The sequence below is a fragment of the Alexandromys fortis genome, unplaced genomic scaffold (genome assembly GCF_014885135.2).
Source record: "Alexandromys fortis isolate MF-2015 unplaced genomic scaffold, M_Fortis_MF-2015_v1.1 scaffold_150, whole genome shotgun sequence".
Taxonomy (NCBI): domain Eukaryota; kingdom Metazoa; phylum Chordata; class Mammalia; order Rodentia; family Cricetidae; genus Alexandromys; species Alexandromys fortis.
The window spans coordinates 3,199,756-3,221,147 of NW_026068027.1; the positions used below are offsets into that span (position 1 = coordinate 3,199,756).

The following is a 21,392-nucleotide window of genomic DNA, read 5'->3' on the forward strand; positions in this document are numbered from 1 at the left end:
GACTGTGGGGCTGAGGCCTGAGCTTGCACACCTAAAAGAATAGTGAGAGCTAATCGGCTCCCGCAATTCCCATTCGCTCTCTTTCCTTCTCCTCCCTTCAGCTCCCCTTTCCCTGTCCTGGCAGCCCTGTTAGGTGGTGTGTCCTGAAATGATGCCCAGGAAATGATACAGGTACCCAGAACATGCCATGCAACTGAGGGGGAGGGGAAAGACCACGTGTTCTGCCATGTCCCATCTTTGGCCTTCTGTCTTTTCCTCTCCTTCCACTAACTTTCTCATTCCTTTCCACTAACTTCCTTCTGTCCAGCTGGCTCTCACTCCCAGGTGATTTGTCTCTCTCCGCTGGGGAGACAAAAGTGACCCTGTTTCCCTTATGGGCTTTGTCTGTCTTCTTCTGCCACCCCCATCCCCATGCGACTGGGCCAGCATTCTAGTACCAAGCCCACATTTGATCTGGAGCATCCAGGACGCGGGTTTTGTGCTGAACAATCCAGGTCACACTGACTGTCACTCTTCCCAGGTGACCTGGTGTGGTAGGGGTGGATGAGTCACTGGGAGATAAGAGTTTCAGACCTGGGCCTGCTGCTGCAGCCTGTGCTGCGGAAGACCGGGCCAGGGATTAATCTGGCAACTGAAGAACCCAGGCTTGAGCTGGACCCACATCAGCTAGCATTTCTGGTGAGAGGTGGCTGATGGGTAGATTTTAAGAATTAACTGGCTCTTCTCCTGGGTGCTGGTAGTATGGGAAAGTTGAGGGTTTAAGTCTTATTTTCTCATCTGTAAGATGAGAGATCTGGGCTGCATGATCTCACAAGCACCTCTGAGTTCTGTGACCTCTGTCATCTTTCCCATTCCTTGGTGCACTTACTGGTTGGCGACTGGTTTAGGACAGAGAATCATCTGCCTTAAGGGGGAGGGCATGCTTTGTCATCCTGCCAGAGAGTCTCAGAGTTGCCTTTGGGCTTGAGGGCAGTGCTGGGGCTTCAGGGAGGAATGAAATGACCACGGTTATTCATTCAACAAACACTGAGTGAGTCTTCTGTGTCAAGAGTGGACCTGGACTGGGATTCTGTATTTGTCAGGGAACTTACACACCTGGACGTTGGTGGGGAGGGATGAGAGAAGAATGTAAAAAGGTGATAGGAAGACGGAGGCTTTCCCGCTGGCATCCTGGGTGTCGGGGGAAGAGTGGAGTATGGAGCACAGGCGTGATGCTACCCCCACAGATATCTTATGTCCCACACTTTATTCTGCAGCCCAGAACCTCAGGATCTGAACTCAGACACACTCAGCCCCCCTGGACTGACTCAGCCCCACAGAACAGAATCCTATGAACCAAGTTCATAAACCCCTAGTTTGTGCCTGAGACAGAGTTGTTCCTTCCTGCAAAAAAAGCCAGGAGCACATGGAGAAGAGAGCCAGGACTCTGGGAGCATTGGTCTCTCTCTCCCTGCCACCCCAGCCACCCACCCAGGAACATTAAATAAAGTGCCACCTCCTCCTTACTTCCACTGGACAGAGCACAGGCAGTAACAGCTGTCCAGTGCTGCTTTACGCGGGCTGGGAAGGCTCTATTGGGGTACTCTATGGCTCCCCTACCCCCACCTGTGTGCATTCAGCAAGTCATATCCATGTTTATAGCTGTCTGCCAAACAAAAGGACATAAATCCCCCTCCATGCCCTCAGAGACTGAGACAAGCCAAGCCAGAGAGTTCCCGAGAAGCAGCCGCAGTAGGGAAGACGGGGGTGGAATGACTCTCAGAGGGAAATTATTTTAGAGACAACATTCAGACCTATGAGGAAAGAGCAAAAGGCTGGGGAACCAGAGCAGAAGCTGCCTCTAATGCTTACCCAGGTCTGATTGTACTGTCAAGTGTCCTGATTCCAAAGTGTGGCACTTGGAGTTCCTGGTGGCTGACAGCTGTCTCTGTGAACTGGTCTCATTTTCACGGAAGACACATTGCAGAAAGGAATGTGTTGTGGTTTGGATGTCAAGTGTCATATGCTCATCTGCCTGATCTCCAGCTGGTGGTGGTTTAGAAGGCTGTAGAACCTTCTGTTATCTGTCCGGTTGACAGATACAAGGCCAGAGTGGGTAGGGTAGATGATTATAAAACCCACTTAGTTCTGATCCAGTCTCTGCCTTCTGATCTGCTGAAATGTGAGCAGATTCCCCAGCACTCCCACCACCTTCAATCTTCCTGACCAAGCTTCCCCAGCCATGCTGAACTGCATCCCCTCAAACCATGAGCTAGAACAAATCCATTCTCATTTAGGTTGTTTCCCATTGGGTGTTTGATTATAGCAATGAGGAAGATAGCTAATACAGAAAATTAATATTGAGAAGTGGGGCCATTGCTCTGATAAGACAGACCTTGGGCCTTAAGACCTAGTTAAAGAAAGACTATGGATGAGTTTGGAGTGTAGGCTAGAGAAGTCTTAGAAGGCTATAAGGAGAGCCATGTGAACTGTTACGGCAAGAGTTTGGAAAAACAAAACATGTAAGCCTGCAGACAACAAAGGTCCAGACCCCAGGACTGTAGAAGTGACCACGGACTCTGTTAGGAACAGACTAGAAGCCATTCTTGTTACATTCTGTCAAAACATTCTACACAGATTCTAAAGTTTTGAGTGAGACTAGATTCAGAAATAATGGATTCTGATTCAAGGCCATATAGCATTAGAGTATGACATTCTTATGATGTCACTGCAAACACAACAGACACTGTCGTGATGTCACCATGAGCCCTGGATGTGAGGCGGGAAGGTACAAGGGTTTGGATTTACCTTGTTGCGCTTCAGTCTTGCTTTGCCCCAGTCCTTCCTTGTCGTACTCCTATGCTCCCTTTTGAAACTGGCATGTTTACTCAGTACCATTTAATGTCAGAAATATAAAGCTTGTCTTTGGGTTTTACAGGGGTCCACAAATAAGAGACTGTCTTGAATCTCAGAAGAGATTGTGGAATTTGGGATTTCGTTGGAACTGTGAGACTATGGTGACTGTAAGGGTTATACTGAATACATTTGGCATTTCAAAAGGGCACCTAGGGGCTGCAGAGATGGCTCAGTGGTTAAGAGCACTGGCTGCTCTTCCAAAAGTCCTGAGTTCAATTCCCAGCAACCACATGGTGGCTCACAACCATCTGTAATGAGGTCTGGCGCCCTCTTCTGGCCTGCAGGCATAATAAATAAATATTTTAAAAAAAAGGGGGGGGCACCTAATGGAGGCTAGAGGTGAGGCGTGATGGTCTAGATGTGAAATGTCTTCTGCAGGCTTACATGTTTAAGCACATGATTCCTATCTCATGGTGCTATTTTGTAAAATCTTTTGGGCATGGAGCCTAGCTGGAAGACACAGAGCCGTAAGGGCAGAACTAGTTGGTTATAACCGGGTCTTTATTCTAGCCCAAGATCTCTGTTTCCTGATCCAGTAAGGTGTGGATAAGATGCCTGGTGCTCCCATTACCACCAGCCTGCCCACTACCACTCCTTATCATAGTGGACTATGTTCCCTCCAACTGCAAGCCAAATTAAATTCTTCCTACCTTAAACTGATTGTTATCAGGTATTTGGTAACAGTGCAAGAAAAGTAACCTTTTATAAAAAGTAACAATATATAGAATAACTTCTACTAGGCTTATAATCAAATAAAAATTAAAAGTATCAAAGGGCCAAGTCCACTTTAGGATGTTGCTATTTGTTTCTGATGTCCATCTTGTTATGTAAAAGTCATAATATCTACTGAATTACATTTTTTGAAACAGGGTTTCCCTGTGTAACCCTGATTGTCCTGGAATTCACTCTGTAGACCAGGCTGGCCTTGAACTCACAGAGATCCACCTGCTTCTGCCTTCTGAATGCTGGGATTAAAGGCTTGTGACACCCCCCCCCCCCACACACACACACAAATAACCTTTTTGAAACAAAAGTTGACAAGTTGAACTGCCTGAGACTCAGGAAGTTTCTGTAAATGGTGGCTCTTTCCATTTTTATGTCTCCTACCTAAAACCGAGAGGCAACAGAACCTCTCTGTTGCTTTTTCACTGCAGGAAAGCTTGACTGTTCCTGTTCTGGTTTGATGTCTGCTCACCAGATTTGGTGTCTGCTTGCTAGGATTTGCCAGGGAGGGAGTGGCTCCTTCTAGGGGGAAATACCCTGTATCCTGAAGACATCCTTTCTGAATGTAGAGAAGAGACACCTTGCAAGCTCAGGTATACAGAGGAGCCAGGCAGGGTGTAGATCTTTTAGGGCTAGCTGCACGCCTCCCCTGCCCACACCCACCCACGGTTTTCACATGGCCGGGAATTCAGCTCTGCTCTATTTCCTTCCTAAAGTGTTCGCTCCAGCGGGTTTGAAGGCCGGCGGATGAGAGAACGTTCTGCACTGGCTGTGAGCGGTCTCTCTTCTAGCGTGGATGATTCTTTCCTACGTGAATCAAAGGCACAGGGAGGACACCCATGTCTATCATTTCAATCTGAAGGGCAGCTTTAGGAGTAAGCTGCCAGCAGGAACTTTCCAGCATGTTCCTTCCTTCTCCTAGTTTTCTCGTTCCTTTGTGAAGTTCCAGGACACGTTAATTAGCATTTGATGTTGGAGTCAGGTTTTCATGACTCCATTCCCACCAGCATGTGTTGGCCAGAGTGTAACAGACTTGTTCTTCCCGGGATATTATGAAATGAAGACAGATTGTCTGTCATACGTGACAGTTTGGAAGGCTGTGGCCTTCCTTTCTGGCTAGCAAAAAATCTTTTGAGAACATCTTGCCCGCTGCACTGTGTGTAATTTCAGAGCAGACGTCATGCCTGAGGAATTCCCTTGAGGAGAGGAAGGTGAGGCTGGGGCCCTGGGAGACCCTTCCAGGGTCTAGAGGAAGGGAGAGAAAGAACCATGTAGGAAGACTCAGTGCTATTTCCACAGCTTTGAAAAGTCCTCTGCTAGCAACCAGAGGCGCAAAGGGATGTTGTCTGGGGATAATACATAACCTAATGATAAGGCACTTAACGTGTATAAAGTCCCAGTTTCAAGTCCTGGCACCGTGAGATAAAAAAACAAAGCAGTGGTATCTTTTCAGATTTGACCTTTCACCTCTCTAGGCATCCCACCCTATCCCTGATGTGGATACAAATGCTCTCAAAGAGTAAATGGTCATGAAAGCTGAGGAGTCCCTTACTCCCTGAACTAGAGACTTTGGGGTCCCCAAAGACAGGGTGAAGATCTCGGGCTTGAGGCTCCCTCTGCTATACACATTGGGAATTTACACAAATGGATATTTCTAACTCCCGCCCCCTCCCGATCTCTCAGGGCCCTAAATTGGAGGGGTCATTCTCATGCCCTACATAACTCCAACCAGCCTATCTACCAGGAGACTTCTAGGAGGGACTTCCAAGGGATCATCATGGCCCGAGGAGCCCTAGAATAGTGGCTATGAAGCCTGATAAAGATCACCCACTTTTTCTGGCATTCAGGGTGTGCCTGCGGGTGGACGTGACTCCAGGAATCTCCCATGCAAAGCCTTGTTCCATCTCAGCAACAGCTGTGGGAGTATTTATTTCTAATAATGCAGGAACCAAGGAACAGAGAGGTTAGGGAACTTCCCCTCAGCCACAAAGCTCATAGATGGTTGAGACCTGCAGCGGGGTAGAATGAGCCTATAATCCCACAACACACCAATGTCTATGCCCAACCCTGCAAGAAGTGTGGTCTGCTGCATTCAGGGTTCTCGTCCGTTTCTGCTTCTGAATTGCAGCCCTGGAAAGCCCTGTGGGCAGTCAGCTATAACACAGTCCTCACCTTGCCTAGGTAGAACAGGGATCCAGAGACAAGAAATGGCTTGTCCACTGGCAGGTGGCAGGGAAGTTGAGCAGAATCAGGTACAACTCCATCCCCTCTACTCACTTGATTTCCTGGGCTCTGATCCTCTCATCTGGGAAAGAGCAGGGCAGAAAATACAATTCCAAAGTCTCAAGAGGTCTGCACTAGATCCAGTTTCTGTTTGGTGTGCGTGTTAAAGCACTTGCAGATAGCTGACATTCGGGCAGTCAGCTGCTGCTGTAGGAAGCGGTATTCTCAACACCTCCGCTAAGAGGGACTTGGAATCCACTCATTTTCCTGGCATGTCAACATGGGCTTGATCTCCAGAAACACTGAAAGCTACTACTTACTAAGTCCTGCTACACCAGGACCTTTGCCTACATCGTCTTCTTAAGACTCATACCAGCTCTACCCAGAAGACATGACAGACATATGTTTGTTCTGTAGAGGAGGGAAGAGAGGCATACAGGGGCCTAGTGACTTGAGCCAGACTGCTGCATAGCAGAAACAAGGCTCCCTTCCCATGCCCGACATTGTTACAGCACACAGTCTTGCCTCTCAAAGTGTGGTGCCCTGACTGGCAACATCAGCATCACCCAGAAGCACTCTGGTTGATGCTGACTCTGTCACTGCTCCAGGACCACTGAATGAAACCTCAGGGGTGGGTCCCAGTAATCCAGGGTCAGTAAGAGCACCAGTGGATTCTGAGATGTTTTTTGGGTTTTGTAACCCCTGCTCACCAAGAGGCCATCAAGTCCAGGAAGAGAGAAATCTGTCCTGGCATCCGCGATGATTTCTCATTGGTCTGGGTAGTTACAACTGAGTACTTGATTCCTGAGTCCTCGGGCTGCGTCTGGCAGGCATCCCTTTGGAGTGGCCTCAGAGAAGACCTTTGTGTCCCAGTGCCATCTCAGGGACACCAGAAGGTCCCACTGAGTCAGCATCCTCTCGCTCTGTTTCCTTGACCCCATTTACTTTCCTAAAAGGCCTTAACCTTTATAGAGCAAATTATGAGTTCTGAGTAGAAAAAAAAATAACCCTGCAGCGGATGAGAATATTTTTAATTAAATTGTGCAAGCCAAGTGCTGCAGAATAAAAGCAGGGTTCCTGCATCCCGTGGCCCTGTCCCCTGAAGCGCAGCTACTTGCTTCTTCCCAGGCCGCAGCTGGGCTGCTCTGACAATCTTTACCATCTCTTCTGGCCAATTAAAAAATCCCTGCTGTTGCTATTACCTATTTTCAGCTCCCAACCAGTTTCTTTGTCTGCCAGACACTGTCTTGCTCTCCTTTAAAAAGAAAAAAGAAGAAGAAGAAAAAAAAAAGATCCCGAGATGACGCAATTCATTTTGATCAGAGTTGTATAGGATGCTTCATTTCCCACAACACAAATTGATTGGGTGAGCAGATCAGTGTGAAGAAGCAGGCTGATGCAAGAGCGTACCTGTTCACACAGATGTGGTCCTCCTGAGGTTCACGCCCACCCCACCCTACCCCCTCGAGACCTGTAGGAAAGGAGATGGCCTAAGCAAACCCTCTCTTCCCACCCTCACCCCTGATTCACTGGCTGATTCATTAGGCAGGTTCAGACAGACTCTCCTGAAAGCCACACATGTCCGCACACCCTGGCTCTCATCATGCACTCCCTTCCTTCTGTGGCTGGGGGAAGCAAGAAGTTTGTGTGACCCATGCTGCTTCGAGCCCAGTGTCTGCGGTCCTCCAAAACATCTCCCTGGCAGAGGTCTGGGGTCAGTTCCAGATCATCTTGGCAAAGGAAACTAAGTGATCCTAGGTCCCTGGGTAGAATGTCCAAGGGCTCTTGAGCTTCTTTTCCAGCTGACCTTCAAGAGCAGAGTCCTGGTTCATTCAAGCAATCTCTCATTCTTTCACTCTTCCTGAAACAGTTACTTGGTTCATGCACACCCTAGGGAAGCAAAGGTGAGACCAGCTTACCTATCCCAAAGCAGACCGGAAAAACAACACGTTCTGACCATGCAAAGAATTTTTAAAGTAGACAGAAGCCAGGCCCAGAAACCAGAAAACCATGGAAGCTGGGGAGACCAGCAGATGTTTAAAGTTGGGATTAGATGGCATGAAGGGAAGACTTCAGGAGGGAAGCCCAGAAGAAACAGGGGAGCAGAGGGTGCTAAGGGCCTGCTAGCTTTGCTGGGAACTTGATCTTCACATGGGGATGTGAAAGGCTCCGAAGAAAAGCAAGCAGAAGAGCCAGTGAAGACCAGGCAAGCATCCTGGAAGGATGGTTCTTAAAGATGATTTGAAGGCAGAGGATATGAAAGGACCAAGCCTATAGCCAAATCCTGGCTGCATCAGGGAGGGAAGTAAGTAGGTGGATCCCCGAGCCTGTGGCAAGTGTGGGAGGGGAGCATAGAGCTGTGTCACCCACCGTGAGTGACCTCCTGAGGGGGTGAGGATTAAGGACACTCATCCTTGCACATAACTAACTGTGCTGTGTCCTGAGCTCATTGCACTGGAGTAGGTAATTCCTGATACATGTATATATATATTTTCAGTTTAAAACGGAGACATATGCTACACCTAAGGATGTCTCATCCGCAGAACTGATCGAACTAGACATTGTCAAATATTCACTTAAGCAAGTCAAATTGTTAAATGTCAGGTAAAACAAAAGACTCATAACCCGGTATCTATGCAAGAGAAGTGAACACATCCTACATTCTCATGAATGTCACCCAGTAAGGATGTTCAGACCTCAAATGACTCAACTATATTAAAAAAAAAAAAAAGTGTGCCACTCATTGCTCCCATGGAACATGGAAGCAATGGAGATGCTCTTGCTCACTCCACTGTAAAAAGCTATCATTGGCTTTTTATAAACATTGGCAATAAGCCACAGAGACCCAACAATAAGGGGACTCGGGGAGAGAGACAACCTTGGCAAACGCTCAGCTACAGTAGCAATTAGAGCCACTGGAATCAGTGAGGCCACCTAAGGAAGGGTTTTAAGCCAGGGAGGAAGGCCTGGGAGCCATCTCTACGTCAGAGGTCAAGTAGAAGAAGAGCACCTAGAAAGAGAAGGGGGTCACCCCAGAGAGAAGCAGTGCTCCCCATCCCTGTTGGGATGACAACTAGAGTCCATTGAACTTGGTGACACGGTGACCAGTGGTGGCCTTGACGAGAGAGTTCGGAGAACATACGCTGGACTGGAGCCTGAGAGACGTGAGGAAGCAAGATGGCAACAACAGGGACGTCTTCTTGGAGTTTGGCTCCAAACAAAAGCAGAGACAAAGGGAGAGACCGAAGAGCAGGGAGGCATCAAGACAAGGCTTTCATTTGTAAACTAAAAGAGACGCACACTGGGTCTTAATAATGGTTTATGGGTCTGTGGGCTAGAGTTGTTACCCAGTGTGTGTAAGGCTGTGGGTTCTGCTCCTGGTTCTAGGGGGCAGGTATAAGTTAGTAAAGGAGAAATAGCAACTCGACACAACCTTTCACACTTAGCGGGCCAAGCTGAGGCCTCATCTAGCCTCATGCTCACTTAAGGACTGGCCCAGGTTCACAATGAGCTATGGGACTCATCATAGACCACTCCTCTCCACAGTTCCCATTCTCCCTCCGTCCTTCTGTTCCAGATTCCTCTGAACTGTATCCCAGACCCTGCACCCTGCATTCACCCTCCTCTGCTTCGACCCTGATGCAGCCCCAACACATCGGGCTTGGACCCCTGCAATAGCATCTTGACTGGGCTCCCTCCCTTTCATTTCTTCTCCCCAGAAACCATAATAATCTTCAAGGAAACTGGATCATCTCACTCCACTGCGTCTACCTTGCTGTTGTTTCTTGCTGAGTTCAGGATAAACTCTAGAATCCTCAAGACTGGCAAATCTCTGATCTCTGGCAGGTCAAGGTCCTATCTGCCCCAGGCCTCTGTTTTCTCCAGGCTCTCTTCCTGTCTGTATTGCAGACTCACCAACCTTGTCCAGATCCTTGGAATTCTTGTCCATCCCCGGACCTTGGTATATACATCAGCCTCCTTAGCCTACCTACTTCTCAACGATGCAATTCATTTTTCAGCTCTCAGCTGAAATTGCAAGTCCCCTAAGAGTTCTTTATGGGCACAGCAATATAAAATGCATCTTCTTTGCCTTTGTGTGGAGTATGCTTTCTCCACATAGAACCTGTAATGAATATAAAGAATTTCAGAGGCTGGAAGGTCCAAGCTGCCCTGACCATGTGATCCTCCTGCCCCAGCCTCCCAAGTCCTGGGATTATAAGTGTTTGCCACAACATCCCACTATAAAGAAAAGGTCTCACTCTGCTTTCAGAGCACGGCTCCCTGTCGCTGTTAGGATTTCTATTGCTGTGATAAAAAAACATAGCCAAAAAAGAAACGGTGTGAAGGAAAGGGTTTATTTCTGCTTCCAGTTCCTCATTACGGTCCATCACTGAGAAAAACCAGGGCAGGAACTCAAACAGGGCAGGAGCCTGGAGGCAAGAGCTGATGCAGAGGCCAGGGAGGAGTGATGCTTATTGACTTTGCTCCTTGTAGCTTGCTCAGTCTGCTACCTTATAGCCACCAGTCCAAAGATGACACCTCCCATGGTGAGCTTGTCTTTCCAAAATTAAGCATCAATCAAAAAATATGCATTCCAGACTTGCCCACAGGCTAATCTGGTGGGGGCATTTTCTCAGTTGAGGTTCCCTCCTTCCAAATGACTGTCCCTCATCTTATATCAAGTTGACATAAAACTAGCCAGCATCTCATTTCAAAACAGAGGCTGTTTGTGTTGCTAGCCACTTGCAACAGGTCCTTGCCCAGCATTGAACTCAGGAGCCATTTAGCACATGTGTTGAAAGCAAACCAACCAGCCAGTCACTGCTGGAGCTCTGAGAAGGCCTATAATGGGGAAAAGAAGAAGCTGGGGATGTAAACCCTCCTGTGGGGTATACACCAGGTGGACTCTGACCCAGAAAAAAATCAGCCATCTTCCCTGACACCTTTGACAATCAAGAGGCTCCTTGCATAGCCATGGTTACTGCCTGTATAAAAATGTGTCCAAATCTCCTCCAAGACTTCCCAGACCCCCACTGTGGATCTGGAGGAGGTAAAATCCGTCAGGGAGAACTACTTTAGCACTAATCACTGAGAAACAGGGGACATGGGAGGTGGGGAAGGCGGCCAGGCCTGTCTGGGAGGTGTTCCGGGAGTGAGGTCTGCGCAATCCCACTCAGGGCCAGTCTCTTCTAGGAACACGTTACAAACGTAGCAGATAGCAGTTAATAGCTCCTAAAATCCAGACCATAGGCTTGTTACATACTAAGTGAGACATGATGAGTTGCTCTTATCCTCACTTGACAGAAGTAACTTAAGGGACAGAAGTTTACTTTAGTTTCTGGTTTCTGGGGTGCAGCCCATCAAAGCTGGGAAAGCACAGGGACTGGGGGCAGGTCCATCTGCGCAGCAGGAGTGTGAGATAACAGCTCCTCACTTCTTGGGAGGTCGGGAAGTAGCAAGGGAACCAGAAGCCTGCTCTAAAACAGCGCCCCCAGGTGGGATCCAGGTACTCAGGCACATGGGATTGTGGGAAATGTCTCACACTGGACATGTAACAAGCCCTAAAGTAATCCGCAGTACGCAGGGTCCAGAGGGAGCCTCCTGCCTGATGCTGGGAGTCCTGGGGCTGTATACGCACACAGGGGATCCCCAGAAGAAAGAGGATCCCCAGAACTGGGAAAATCTGCTCTCCTAGTTGTGGCAGCACAAGGCAAGCAGCCAGGGGGCCCCAAGAGATGCTGTGTGTAAAACTGGGAGATGAGAAGACCCAAAAAGATTGTCGGGGCACAGTGCTGAGAGGGGAGGGTACCTGCTCTGGGTCCCAGCAGCAGGAAGATTTGGTAAACTAGTCAACAGTCTGCTCCCTTTAGGGATTCCGGGTGACCAAGTAGGATACAGATGCTACAGAATAGAAGTATGGAGAAAGAAAACGAGGAAGGTTAAGGGTGCAGAGATGCCAGCGGAAATCTATACTGAAGAACCCATGTCGTTAGGGTCACAGGTGACAATCCTGAAATGACTGTCTACCGGAGCACAAAGCAGGGAGACAGCACAGTCTGCCCCCTGTTCAGATCCCCGGGAGGACATAGACCTCACCAGAAAAGCAAATAATGGCTCGGTCACAGGGAGATGGATTCCAAACCAGCCAGAGAGCTACATCCTTATCTGACACTGTTGGGGACATATCACAAGTGGGCTGTGAGCTCACCCTGCTTCTGTGCCCAGCTTAGGGAGTATCAGGCTTGAGAGGAGGGTGGGGCAGGTCCTAGGAGTTGGCCTTGGCTTGCCCACAGCTATATGAGAAGTGACTCTCTATTATGGGAGAGTGAGGGCTTCCCCATGTCTCAGCTCTTTCTTTTACCTTCCAGCTAAGGCTTTATAGCCAGAAAATGTTAAAATTTCTCTCCTGGATGTCAATGTCCTGGAACTGCACCTGCTATCAAACACTGACACTGTAGTTAAGAGCACTGACTGTTCTTGCAGAAGACCTAGATTTAGTTCCAGCACCCACGTGACAGCTGACAACAGCCAGTAACTCCAGCTCCAGGGGGATCTGATGCCCTCTTCTGACTTCTGAGGGAATTGCATAAATATATTGCCCTTACATGCAGGCAAAATACTCATGCACATAAAAAATAAAATAAAAATAAAAAAATTAACCTCTGATGCCCCGAGGTGCATCCCGGGGGGGGGGTGAGGAGTGGGAGATGCTATGTCTATCCATAGTTCCAGCCCCTCTCTGCCCCTTACTACCCCATACAGAGTACCCTGAAAGCCTGGGAGGACAAAGGCAGCGCTCCCTGGAAAGCCCCTGGGGTTTGGTGCTGGCTAGACTCCCACTGCAAAAGCTTCCCATGAATGGGCTGAGCTTCCCCCTACCCTTTGCTTCAGCTCCGCCGCCCCTGGTTTCCACATCTTAAACACCACTCAGAGAGTTGATAAAGAATGCAGGCTCCTAGGCCAGCTTCCAAATGTTCTAACTCACTGGATCTGGACGGGGTCCAGAGAGCTGCATTTAGCTAACACCTTCTCCATCCCAGCTCAGGGCTCTCAGAACAGGCTAGAAGATGCTGAACGAGAGGCCCTCTGGCTCCGTGGCCATCCTCCCACTCCTGTCTTGGGTTTGGAACCACGTTTCACCCGACTGCTTCTTCTGGACTGCTCCAGGTCTCAGACTCTTGGCTCATTACTGGAGCTCTTAGCCACAGTCCCCGAGCCAGTGAACCGGTGAGCTGGCAGGCTGTGTGTCACCTGAGTAGAGGATTGAAAACTAGGCCATTGTGCTTGACTGGGCAGAGCCCTTCCCCCCAGCCGCCACTTCCTTTCCTGCCTCCCCCACAGAGCCTTGCTTCCAGCACCTACTTCCACTGTCTAGGAGAGAGACCTGGCCCAGAGCTCCGGAGGCAGAGGGACGCGGAGACACAAAACCAGGGAAGGGAGTGTTCAGGAGCCCACAACAGAAGGAGGAAGAAGCAGAAATAGACTAATGAGTCAGGCCTGGGCCTCGGAGAAGCCAGGACTTTTAGTCAGTGTTGGCCCAGCTGAGCCCACAGCCCTCTCCCGTGGTTTTATGAGGGTTCCACTCTGGGGTGAGATGATACATTGTATTCATTCACCGTCTGCTCCCATGTGCTCAGGCGGTTACTGAATACATGGAGTCTTTCTCCCACACATCAGTCTCTCCCTCCCCCCAACCCCGACTTTTTCTGTCTCTCTCTCTGCCCTCCTCTGTCTACCCCTTTCTTCTCTTGTCTGTTTTCCTTTTCTCTCCTCTCTTCTTCAGTCATCTCTTTCCTTCTTCGTCTCTATCTGCTGTGCTCTTCCCCACCCCTCTTCTTCCTTGTGGCTCTGGTTGTAGGACTCAGACCACACACGCGCTATCTCCTCCCATCTCTGGCTCTGGCTTGGCTTCTGCGCCCATATTGCATAGGCTCTGTTTCTGTCTTTGCGCCCCCTACTGTACAGGCTGTCTCCTTCTCCAGGAGAGCAGCACTCCGTGGCTTGATGCCTGGTTCCTGCCTAAGTTAAGCCCTGAGCACCATAGATGCTGTCCCCATGGTACTCCCTCACAAAGGGCAAAGCAGAAGCAACAGAAGCCATTCAGCGATCCGAGTGCTCTCTACCTGGGTGGACTTGGAGGATCTGGTACCCATGCATCCTTCTCCATCCCAGACTGGTTTTCAGGCGCGGCAAGCCTCTTGCCTCCATGCTTTTCCTGTCCCATCCACGATCCTACCCTGACAAACTTGAGACAAGCCTGAGGGAGCCCGGTGAACTCAGCTGAGGGTGGCTCTGGCTTTACCCAGGGCAGGGTGAAGGAAGAGGAAGGATCCTGCTTCCCGTCAACTCTTCCTCCTTAGCGCTCTTGGGGGGGGGGGCTGACCTCTCTTCCTACTCCCCCCTCAAAGGGGTAGCAGAATCCACATCCCTCCATGCCCAGATCGCTGCTTCATGGCACCTCTCTTTGCTTTCATCTGACAAATGACAGCAGACGTTGGGGGTGCCTCTTGGTTTTCTGAGATCATGGGAGAGGTGGGTCCTGCTCAGAGACACCTGGCCTCTCTGTGGATGTCTGATAACCCTGCTGGGAGTGCTGGGGTTGAGCTATAGGAAAGCACCCTTGAAGGGCAAAGTGATTCATGCCCACAGTGTGCTGTGACAATGTCCTGCCAGGAGAGCTGAGGAGACAGCAGAGGGTAGGCTGTGAAGGAGCCAATAGGGAGGTAACGAGGGTGGGGGCATGTGACAGAGATGACAGGCATCAGCTCCAGAGCCTGTGGGCGTGTGCCAGCCACATTATGATAAGTTTTCTTCCTATGGAAAGAAGGCCTAATGTTGGAAGTAGCAGATCAGCATCATGACCACGCCCAGATTCCTGCCACCCCACACGAGACCCTGGGAATAGAGCACCCAAAAAGAAAGTGAAGGGGTTGGTCCACAGAGAGAAACTGTACAGGCTTCATCCTTTCCAAGCAGCTTGAGAAAAGGGGGTTCAGGAAAGACTCACCCACTTGGAGATTCCAGTGGAGAGAAAGGAACCCCTAATCAGTCTTGATAGGATATAGGCTATATAACATCTACCTCCACCCCAATTTTTTTGAAAAGCATCCTTCTGCTTCCATCTTCTAAGTAGCTAGGACCTACCATGCCTGACTCATCCCATTTATGTTGTTTGACCCTCAGATCCTGTGGGGTTCAGTGAGAACTTGGGTCCAGAGCAGAAAGACCTGAGCTCAGCCTTCCACTACCCTTGGTGTTGCTGGGCACCAGCTCATTGTAGTTGGCATTATCTTTAGGTCGCCAAAGACCTCCCAAATAAAGACACCAAGGCTTGTTGTTAATTATGAAAGTTTGGCTTAGCTTATGCTTGTCCCACTAGCTCTTATAACTTAATTTAACCTGTTTCTATTCATCTATTTTTTGCCTTGGGGCTTTTTACCTTTCACTTTGTATGTCCTGGTTTTCTGCTTCCTCTGTGTCTGTCTTTCTGGATGGCCCCTAGCATCTCCCTAACATCTTCCTCTTTCCCTCTTTCCCTTTCTCCCTCTCTCCTTGTCTTCTTCTTCTTCTTCTTCTTCTTCTTCTTCTTCTTCTTCTTCTTCTTCTTCTTCTCCTTCTCCTTCTCCTTCTCCTTCTCCTCCTCCTCCTCCTCCTCCTCCTCCTCCTCCTCCTCCTCCTCCTCCTCCTCCTCCTCCTCCTCCCCTTCCCTCTTCTTTTCTTTCTCCCTAAGTCTAAATTCCTCTTCCTACTTATTCTCCCTGCAGGGAAGTTCCACCTATACCTCTTCCCTTGTTATTGGCCATTCAGCTTTTTATTAGACCAATCAGGTGACTCAGAGAGGCAAGGTAAAACAGCAACGCATCTTTACATAATTAAACAAGTACAACACATCTTTGCATAGTTAAACAAATATTCCACAACAGCCATCACCCTAGGCCTCAGGTATTTGACTGTGGGACAGAGACAATAGGCAATAACTTGCCTTCCAGGACTGCTGCACGAGGTGAGAGGTGGCAGGAGAAAGCTGTCCTCCTAGGTTATTCAGAGACCCCAGAGCAGGGAGAAAGAGCTGTAAGACTTCCTCCATCCTTCCTGGCTAAAAGCAAGTCAAGTTGCCCCCCACCACCACCTCTCCAGGGTGACTTCGCCTTACCCCTCAGCTCTAGAGGAGTTGAAGGGGGCTGACTTTACCCACAACCCCTTCCTGCTTGCCCTCAGCTGCGTGGTAGATGAAATGGACTTTTCCAACATGGAGCTGGACGAGGCTCTGAGGAAGTTTCAAGCTCACATCCGCGTGCAAGGGGAGGCCCAGAAGGTAGAGCGGCTCATAGAGGCTTTCAGGTGAGATGCCTTCCCAGCTCCTCTCCCTGATCCTCCAAATCCCCTGATTTCTGGGAAACAAGTGGTGAAGAAAAGCTGCCATGATTCTGGGATAAGAGATGCTGAGCTGGGTGAAGCCCTTTTGGTGTAGGTGGGGAGGTGGGGCTGGAAGAAACAGAAAAAGGATCCTTTACTGAGTTCTCTGATCTGGCAGCCACATGTGACCCTCCCAGTGGTGCTTGTCACTCACCAGAGCCAGCCCATTTTACTAAGTACATGTGGGAGGTGGGTACTGGAGGATGAACAACCAGTGATTTCCCTGGTCCCCAGACCCTTCAAGGGCTGGGACTGGGGAGCTCACGGTCCTGCCCCACACCCCCACAGCCAGCGATACTGCATGTGTAACCCCGAGGTGGTGCAGCAGTTCCACAACCCAGACACCATCTTCATCCTGGCCTTTGCCATCATCCTTCTCAACACCGACATGTACAGCCCCAACATCAAGCCTGACCGGAAGATGATGCTAGAAGACTTTATCCGAAACCTTCGAGGTAAGAAGCTGGACTGGGGAGGTGGGGTAAGGATGCTGCACAATGCTGCCTGGTCCTGTTCATGTTAACTCTGTGACTACGAGCCCTAACGGTAGATGTTATTTGTTCCTGAGGACCTAGTCACCCCTAGCAGGCTGGGGAAGTTTCGTACTTTCCAGCATATGGAGTCTCCAGGTACCACAGCCCTACTCAAAGTAGCAGGGCCCTGCAGCAATGCCTTCTGCCTTCTGCGTGCTGTGGACCATTCCCACTGGGTGACCGCCAGGCCATTGGCACTTAGACTGCTATCTGGGTAGGACCAACCCTTCTGCTCTCATGACTTATGAGGAAAAAGACTTGGAATAAGGCTTTCCAGCTCTGAGTTCCTTGAATTCAGCCTTGCAGGTCACTTGGTAGCACCTGCCAGGGAAACCTTTCTGATTGATACCATGCACCTCCCACCAGGACCAGATCAAAGCTACCAGCATATAATATATGTAGTAACATGGGTAGCTTTGGGCATTGAAAAATCAAAGTGCCAGAGGCGATACTGCCACACCTGTAATCTCAGCATTTGGGAGGATAAAGCAGGAGGATTGCAGCTGGCTCAAGGTCACCTGGCTACAGAGTGAGTTCAAGGTCAGCCTGGGCTTTCGAATGATGCTGTCTCCAAAAATTAAAACAAAAAATAATGTGCATGTGTATACTTAATAAAGTAAAATAATTCTACAAGGTTCATTACAGAAAAAAAAAGAGAATAGACCCTGCTGCCCCTGCTACCACTGCTGTTCCCTCAAGCCACACTTTGAGTTGAGTAGGTTTCCGTTGTTTATTGATTCATCTTGTGGTGCTGAGAGAGAAGCCAGGGACTTCTGAATGGTAGGCAAGCCGCCTGCCACTGAGCTACATCCCCAACCTGTTGGCTGTGTGTCTACTGTTCCTTCCATATCAATAAATGACATGCTGCTTCTTTCTTTCTATCCCTGTTATGAACACAGACTGTTTAAGATGAATAAATACGACAAGAGTTTATATTTACGGACACCCGTGTGCTCACACCTGAGTCTACAAACTGGACATTTCCATCACCCAGAACCTTCTCTCTCATCCCATCTCACCTGAGACACCTTGGCATCATCTTGTCTTCCAGGGCTTGTTGCCTCCTAAGATATAAAAATGGAGTCACACAGTACAAATACTGTGGTATTGCGGGGAGGGGGTACTTAATGTTTTTTTTAAGCAATGTTTAAATCTCCTATTATATAGAGTTTTTTCCACTTTCTTCTAACACCACCACGAAAACCAGAGAGGGATCAGAAAGCCAAGTGAACACAGCCCAAAGCTACAGTTTTTCCACCTTCCTTGGAGTCGGTTTTAGATTTGTTTTAGATTTGGCTTCTTCTGTTTATACCACTAAAATACCTGGCCCCATCCTGAGCGTCAATATTTCAGATCTGGATGGTCCCTAGGTGCTTTATCTCCTCGTCGCTGTCAATCATGACATCTCCTGAGCCACGGTCGGGTTCCTGGACATCACGGCTTCCTCATTTGTAGTTGGTTTGCAAAGAAAGGGCACATTGGAGACAAAGCAGCAGCCTGCATTCTGAATCTGCCGCCTTCTGCCCTCACATGTGACTGGGAGCTAACTGGAATAGGATTCCAGCCTGGAAAGATGTACTTAGGTGTGGGCATGCCCTGCTCTGCCTTAGTGAAGTGCAGCTCTGCCATCTGGTTCCTGGCCTTGGGAAGGTTGTTTTTCCTTGGTGTCTGAAAGTCTATGGGTTCTTCTGGTTGCCTTTGTGTAGAGAATTTTCACACTGATGTGTTTCTCTTCATCCACTATCTATTCGGGCCAATCTTTTCAGTCTAAAAACACATGTCCAGCTGTGTGATGTTTTCTGATACATAGTATCCTTCCATGTCCCTAAGGAATTGTTTCCAGGACCCTGTTGGGTGTTCAAGTTCTCTCTCTCTCTCTCTCTCTCTCTCTGTGTGTGTGTGTGTATGTGTGTGTGTGTGTGTGTGTGTACGGTGGCATATGTATTTCACCTTCCTTTATACTCTGAGTCATCTCTAGATGAATTAATTATAAGGCCCAATACAATTTAAATGCTATGTAAACATTGTTATATCGTATTATTTAGGGGATAAAGACAAGAAAAAAAAAAACATCTGTACCTTTTTGGGACAAATGCAGTTCTTGGAATACTTTTGATTGACAGTTGGTTGAAGCAAAGTTATGGATAGAGAAGGACTTCAGAGTGTGGTTCTGGTCACTTATCTTTTCTCTTGAACTCTTAACTCGAGTGTCCTATTCCACTTGCATTTACTGGAATTTTCTATGCAGCCATTACCTCTCAAGTCTTCTTCCTCACTCATGTTCCCACAATCCCTCTGCTTTTTGTTTCCATCTGATAACTATTTTGCTCTCCAAACATTGCCAGTATATAACACGGGAGCAGACAGGCGGGGTTCACTGCCTGTGCTACCTCAAGGCATGAGCCTCCTCTTAGCTTCCTGCTCAGCTCTTCTGCTCCAGTGAGGGAAGACACCTATAACTCATTCCACTGCTCCATGATATCCATTCTTGGTACCCTGTCCCCTCCCCTGTTAAAGGGGAAGGGAAGACCCAGAGAGGACAAGACAGATGATCTTCATGCTCATGGGGAGACACGGAGTGAGGTCAAGGCAAATGCACAGAAGACAATAGAAGTGCAGAAGCAACGATGCTTTGGCGGAGCCTGGGAACCACAGGAAAGCGGCCGAGGAGGTGGGAACAGAGGACGTTAGCAGACATTGCTGAAAAGTCTATCTTTCCTTTAGTGGGGATAGGGAGCCAACTGCCAAAAGCTTAGATCAAAAGCAAAACACAACCAAGGCCACTTCCTGGTGCTCTGGTGTGGAGGGAAATCTTGTCCTCCACGTTGGCAGGTGTGGATGATGGCGCTGACATCCCCAGAGAGCTGGTGGTAGGCATCTATGAAAGAATCCAGCAGAAGGAGCTCAAGTCCAATGAGGACCACGTCACGTACGTCACCAAGGTGGAGAAGTCCATCGTGGGCATGAAGACCGTAAGTGCCCGTGCTGATCAGCACTCCCTGCAGCTCTTGACTTCCTCCCCATGGCGGGCCACCCAGCCAGCCATCTCCTGTTTCCTATCCTTTCTTCCCGACATCTCCCCAGTCTCTCCCTTACCTTTTTCAAAGACACTTCCCTGTGAGTCAAGGACTGAGTTTGTGCTGTGCGCCAGGCACTAGCTCCTCTTTCTTTCTTTTCATAATGTCCTCATCCCTCTTGCCGCCAGCTGCCGTTGTCGAAAGGAAGTGGCCAATGATCTAAGGTAGCAGCATGTGGATGGCCAGCTGAGGACGTTTAGGATGCTTCTCACAGGGAGCGGTGGATGGCAGGTGTTCCTGAAAGGGCCCAATGGGTAGAAGGCAGAAAAATGAACTGTCTAGACTGTGGGTGGTGGCAACCGGGGTCCAGGCAGCGTGTTCTAATGTGCAGTGAGTTTTAAAGCTGGCACACCAGGCTACTGGCACCTTACACCGGGTGTGGGTAAGGTGGGACAGGTGCATAGTCCTTCCACTGCAGGGGGCCTTTGAGCTCTCTGTGCAGGGAGGACCCTCACGTCAGAGCCTCTGTGACTCAGGACTCAGTGCTTGTCCACTCTGCAAGCCAGCTGATATTTGAGTTATTAGGGTACATCCTGGGGTCCCTATAATCCCCTTTTTCTTGCACGCTTGTGTTTGAGTGTGTAGTAAAAAAAAAAAAAGGGCATGGATTTCGCACGCACATGGTCACTGTGGGGAAAGGCTGATGTTAGGTCATGAAAAGTCTGAAGACTTATCTCAGTTTCTGTTCCTCCTCCCATGATCTCATTACACAAGCACAATGAATCTCTGGATCTGCTGCCCTAGAGGTGTGATGATGGGAACAGAGACACGCCCCCACCCCCACCATGAGAGGCTGAGGGTCAAGCATTGCCCTCCTCCTCACCATGAGAGGTTGAGGGTCAAGCATTGGTCTCTGCATAGGAGTAGAGCCCATGCCCACTCCCTAAACCTCTATCTCCTCTTCTGGAAAATGGGTGTCATGGGCTAGGAGGAGAGCCCTGGGGTCTCTGAGGCTTCACTATAGAGCCCTGTCTGGGTTTCAGGTGCTGTCCATGCCACACCGCCGCCTGGTCTGCTGTAGCCGGCTCTTCGAGGTGACTGACGTGAACAAGCTCCAGAAGCAGGCCGCACACCAGAGAGAAGTGTTCCTCTTCAATGATCTCCTGGTGGTGAGCAGTGCGGCCAGGGCTGCGCAGGGGAGAACTGGGGCTGGGCAGGGGAGAGCTGGGGCTGGGCAGGGGAGAGCTGGGGCTGGGCAGGGGAGAGCTGAGGCTGGGGCTAGCCCTGACTTTTGGGACTGGGCAGGGGAGAGCTGGGGCTGGGGCTAGCCCTGCCTTTTGGGACTGGGCAGGGGAGAGCTGGGGCTGGGGCTAGCCCTGCCTATTGGGGCTGGGCAGGGCGAGGCTACACATGGAGGCACTGGGCAGGGTGGACTGAGACTATGACCGTGGAGGATATGGCAGCTCCTACTTGGTAAGCCGTGATCTGAAGCAGAGACAGGTCAAAGTGGAAATGAGCTGGAGTCCAGACAACTGTCCTCTCCATGATACAGAAAACCTGGGCAAGGCACTCGGCCTTGACATCA

General features: G+C 49.4%; 1 protein-coding gene across 2 annotated transcripts in view; it reads left to right on the forward strand.

Moving 5' to 3' along the window:
- The window catches only part of Iqsec3 (IQ motif and Sec7 domain ArfGEF 3), a 100,003-nt gene that overhangs the window by 67,979 nt on the left and 10,632 nt on the right, over window positions 1-21,392 (forward strand). For both annotated transcript variants that reach the window (XM_050164093.1, XM_050164094.1), the window contains 4 exons: window positions 16,060-16,182; window positions 16,546-16,712; window positions 19,623-19,762; window positions 20,851-20,976. In XM_050164093.1, coding sequence (XP_050020050.1) covers window positions 16,060-16,182; window positions 16,546-16,712; window positions 19,623-19,762; window positions 20,851-20,976 — 556 coding nt within the window. The remainder of the gene's footprint in view (window positions 1-16,059; window positions 16,183-16,545; window positions 16,713-19,622; window positions 19,763-20,850; window positions 20,977-21,392) is intronic.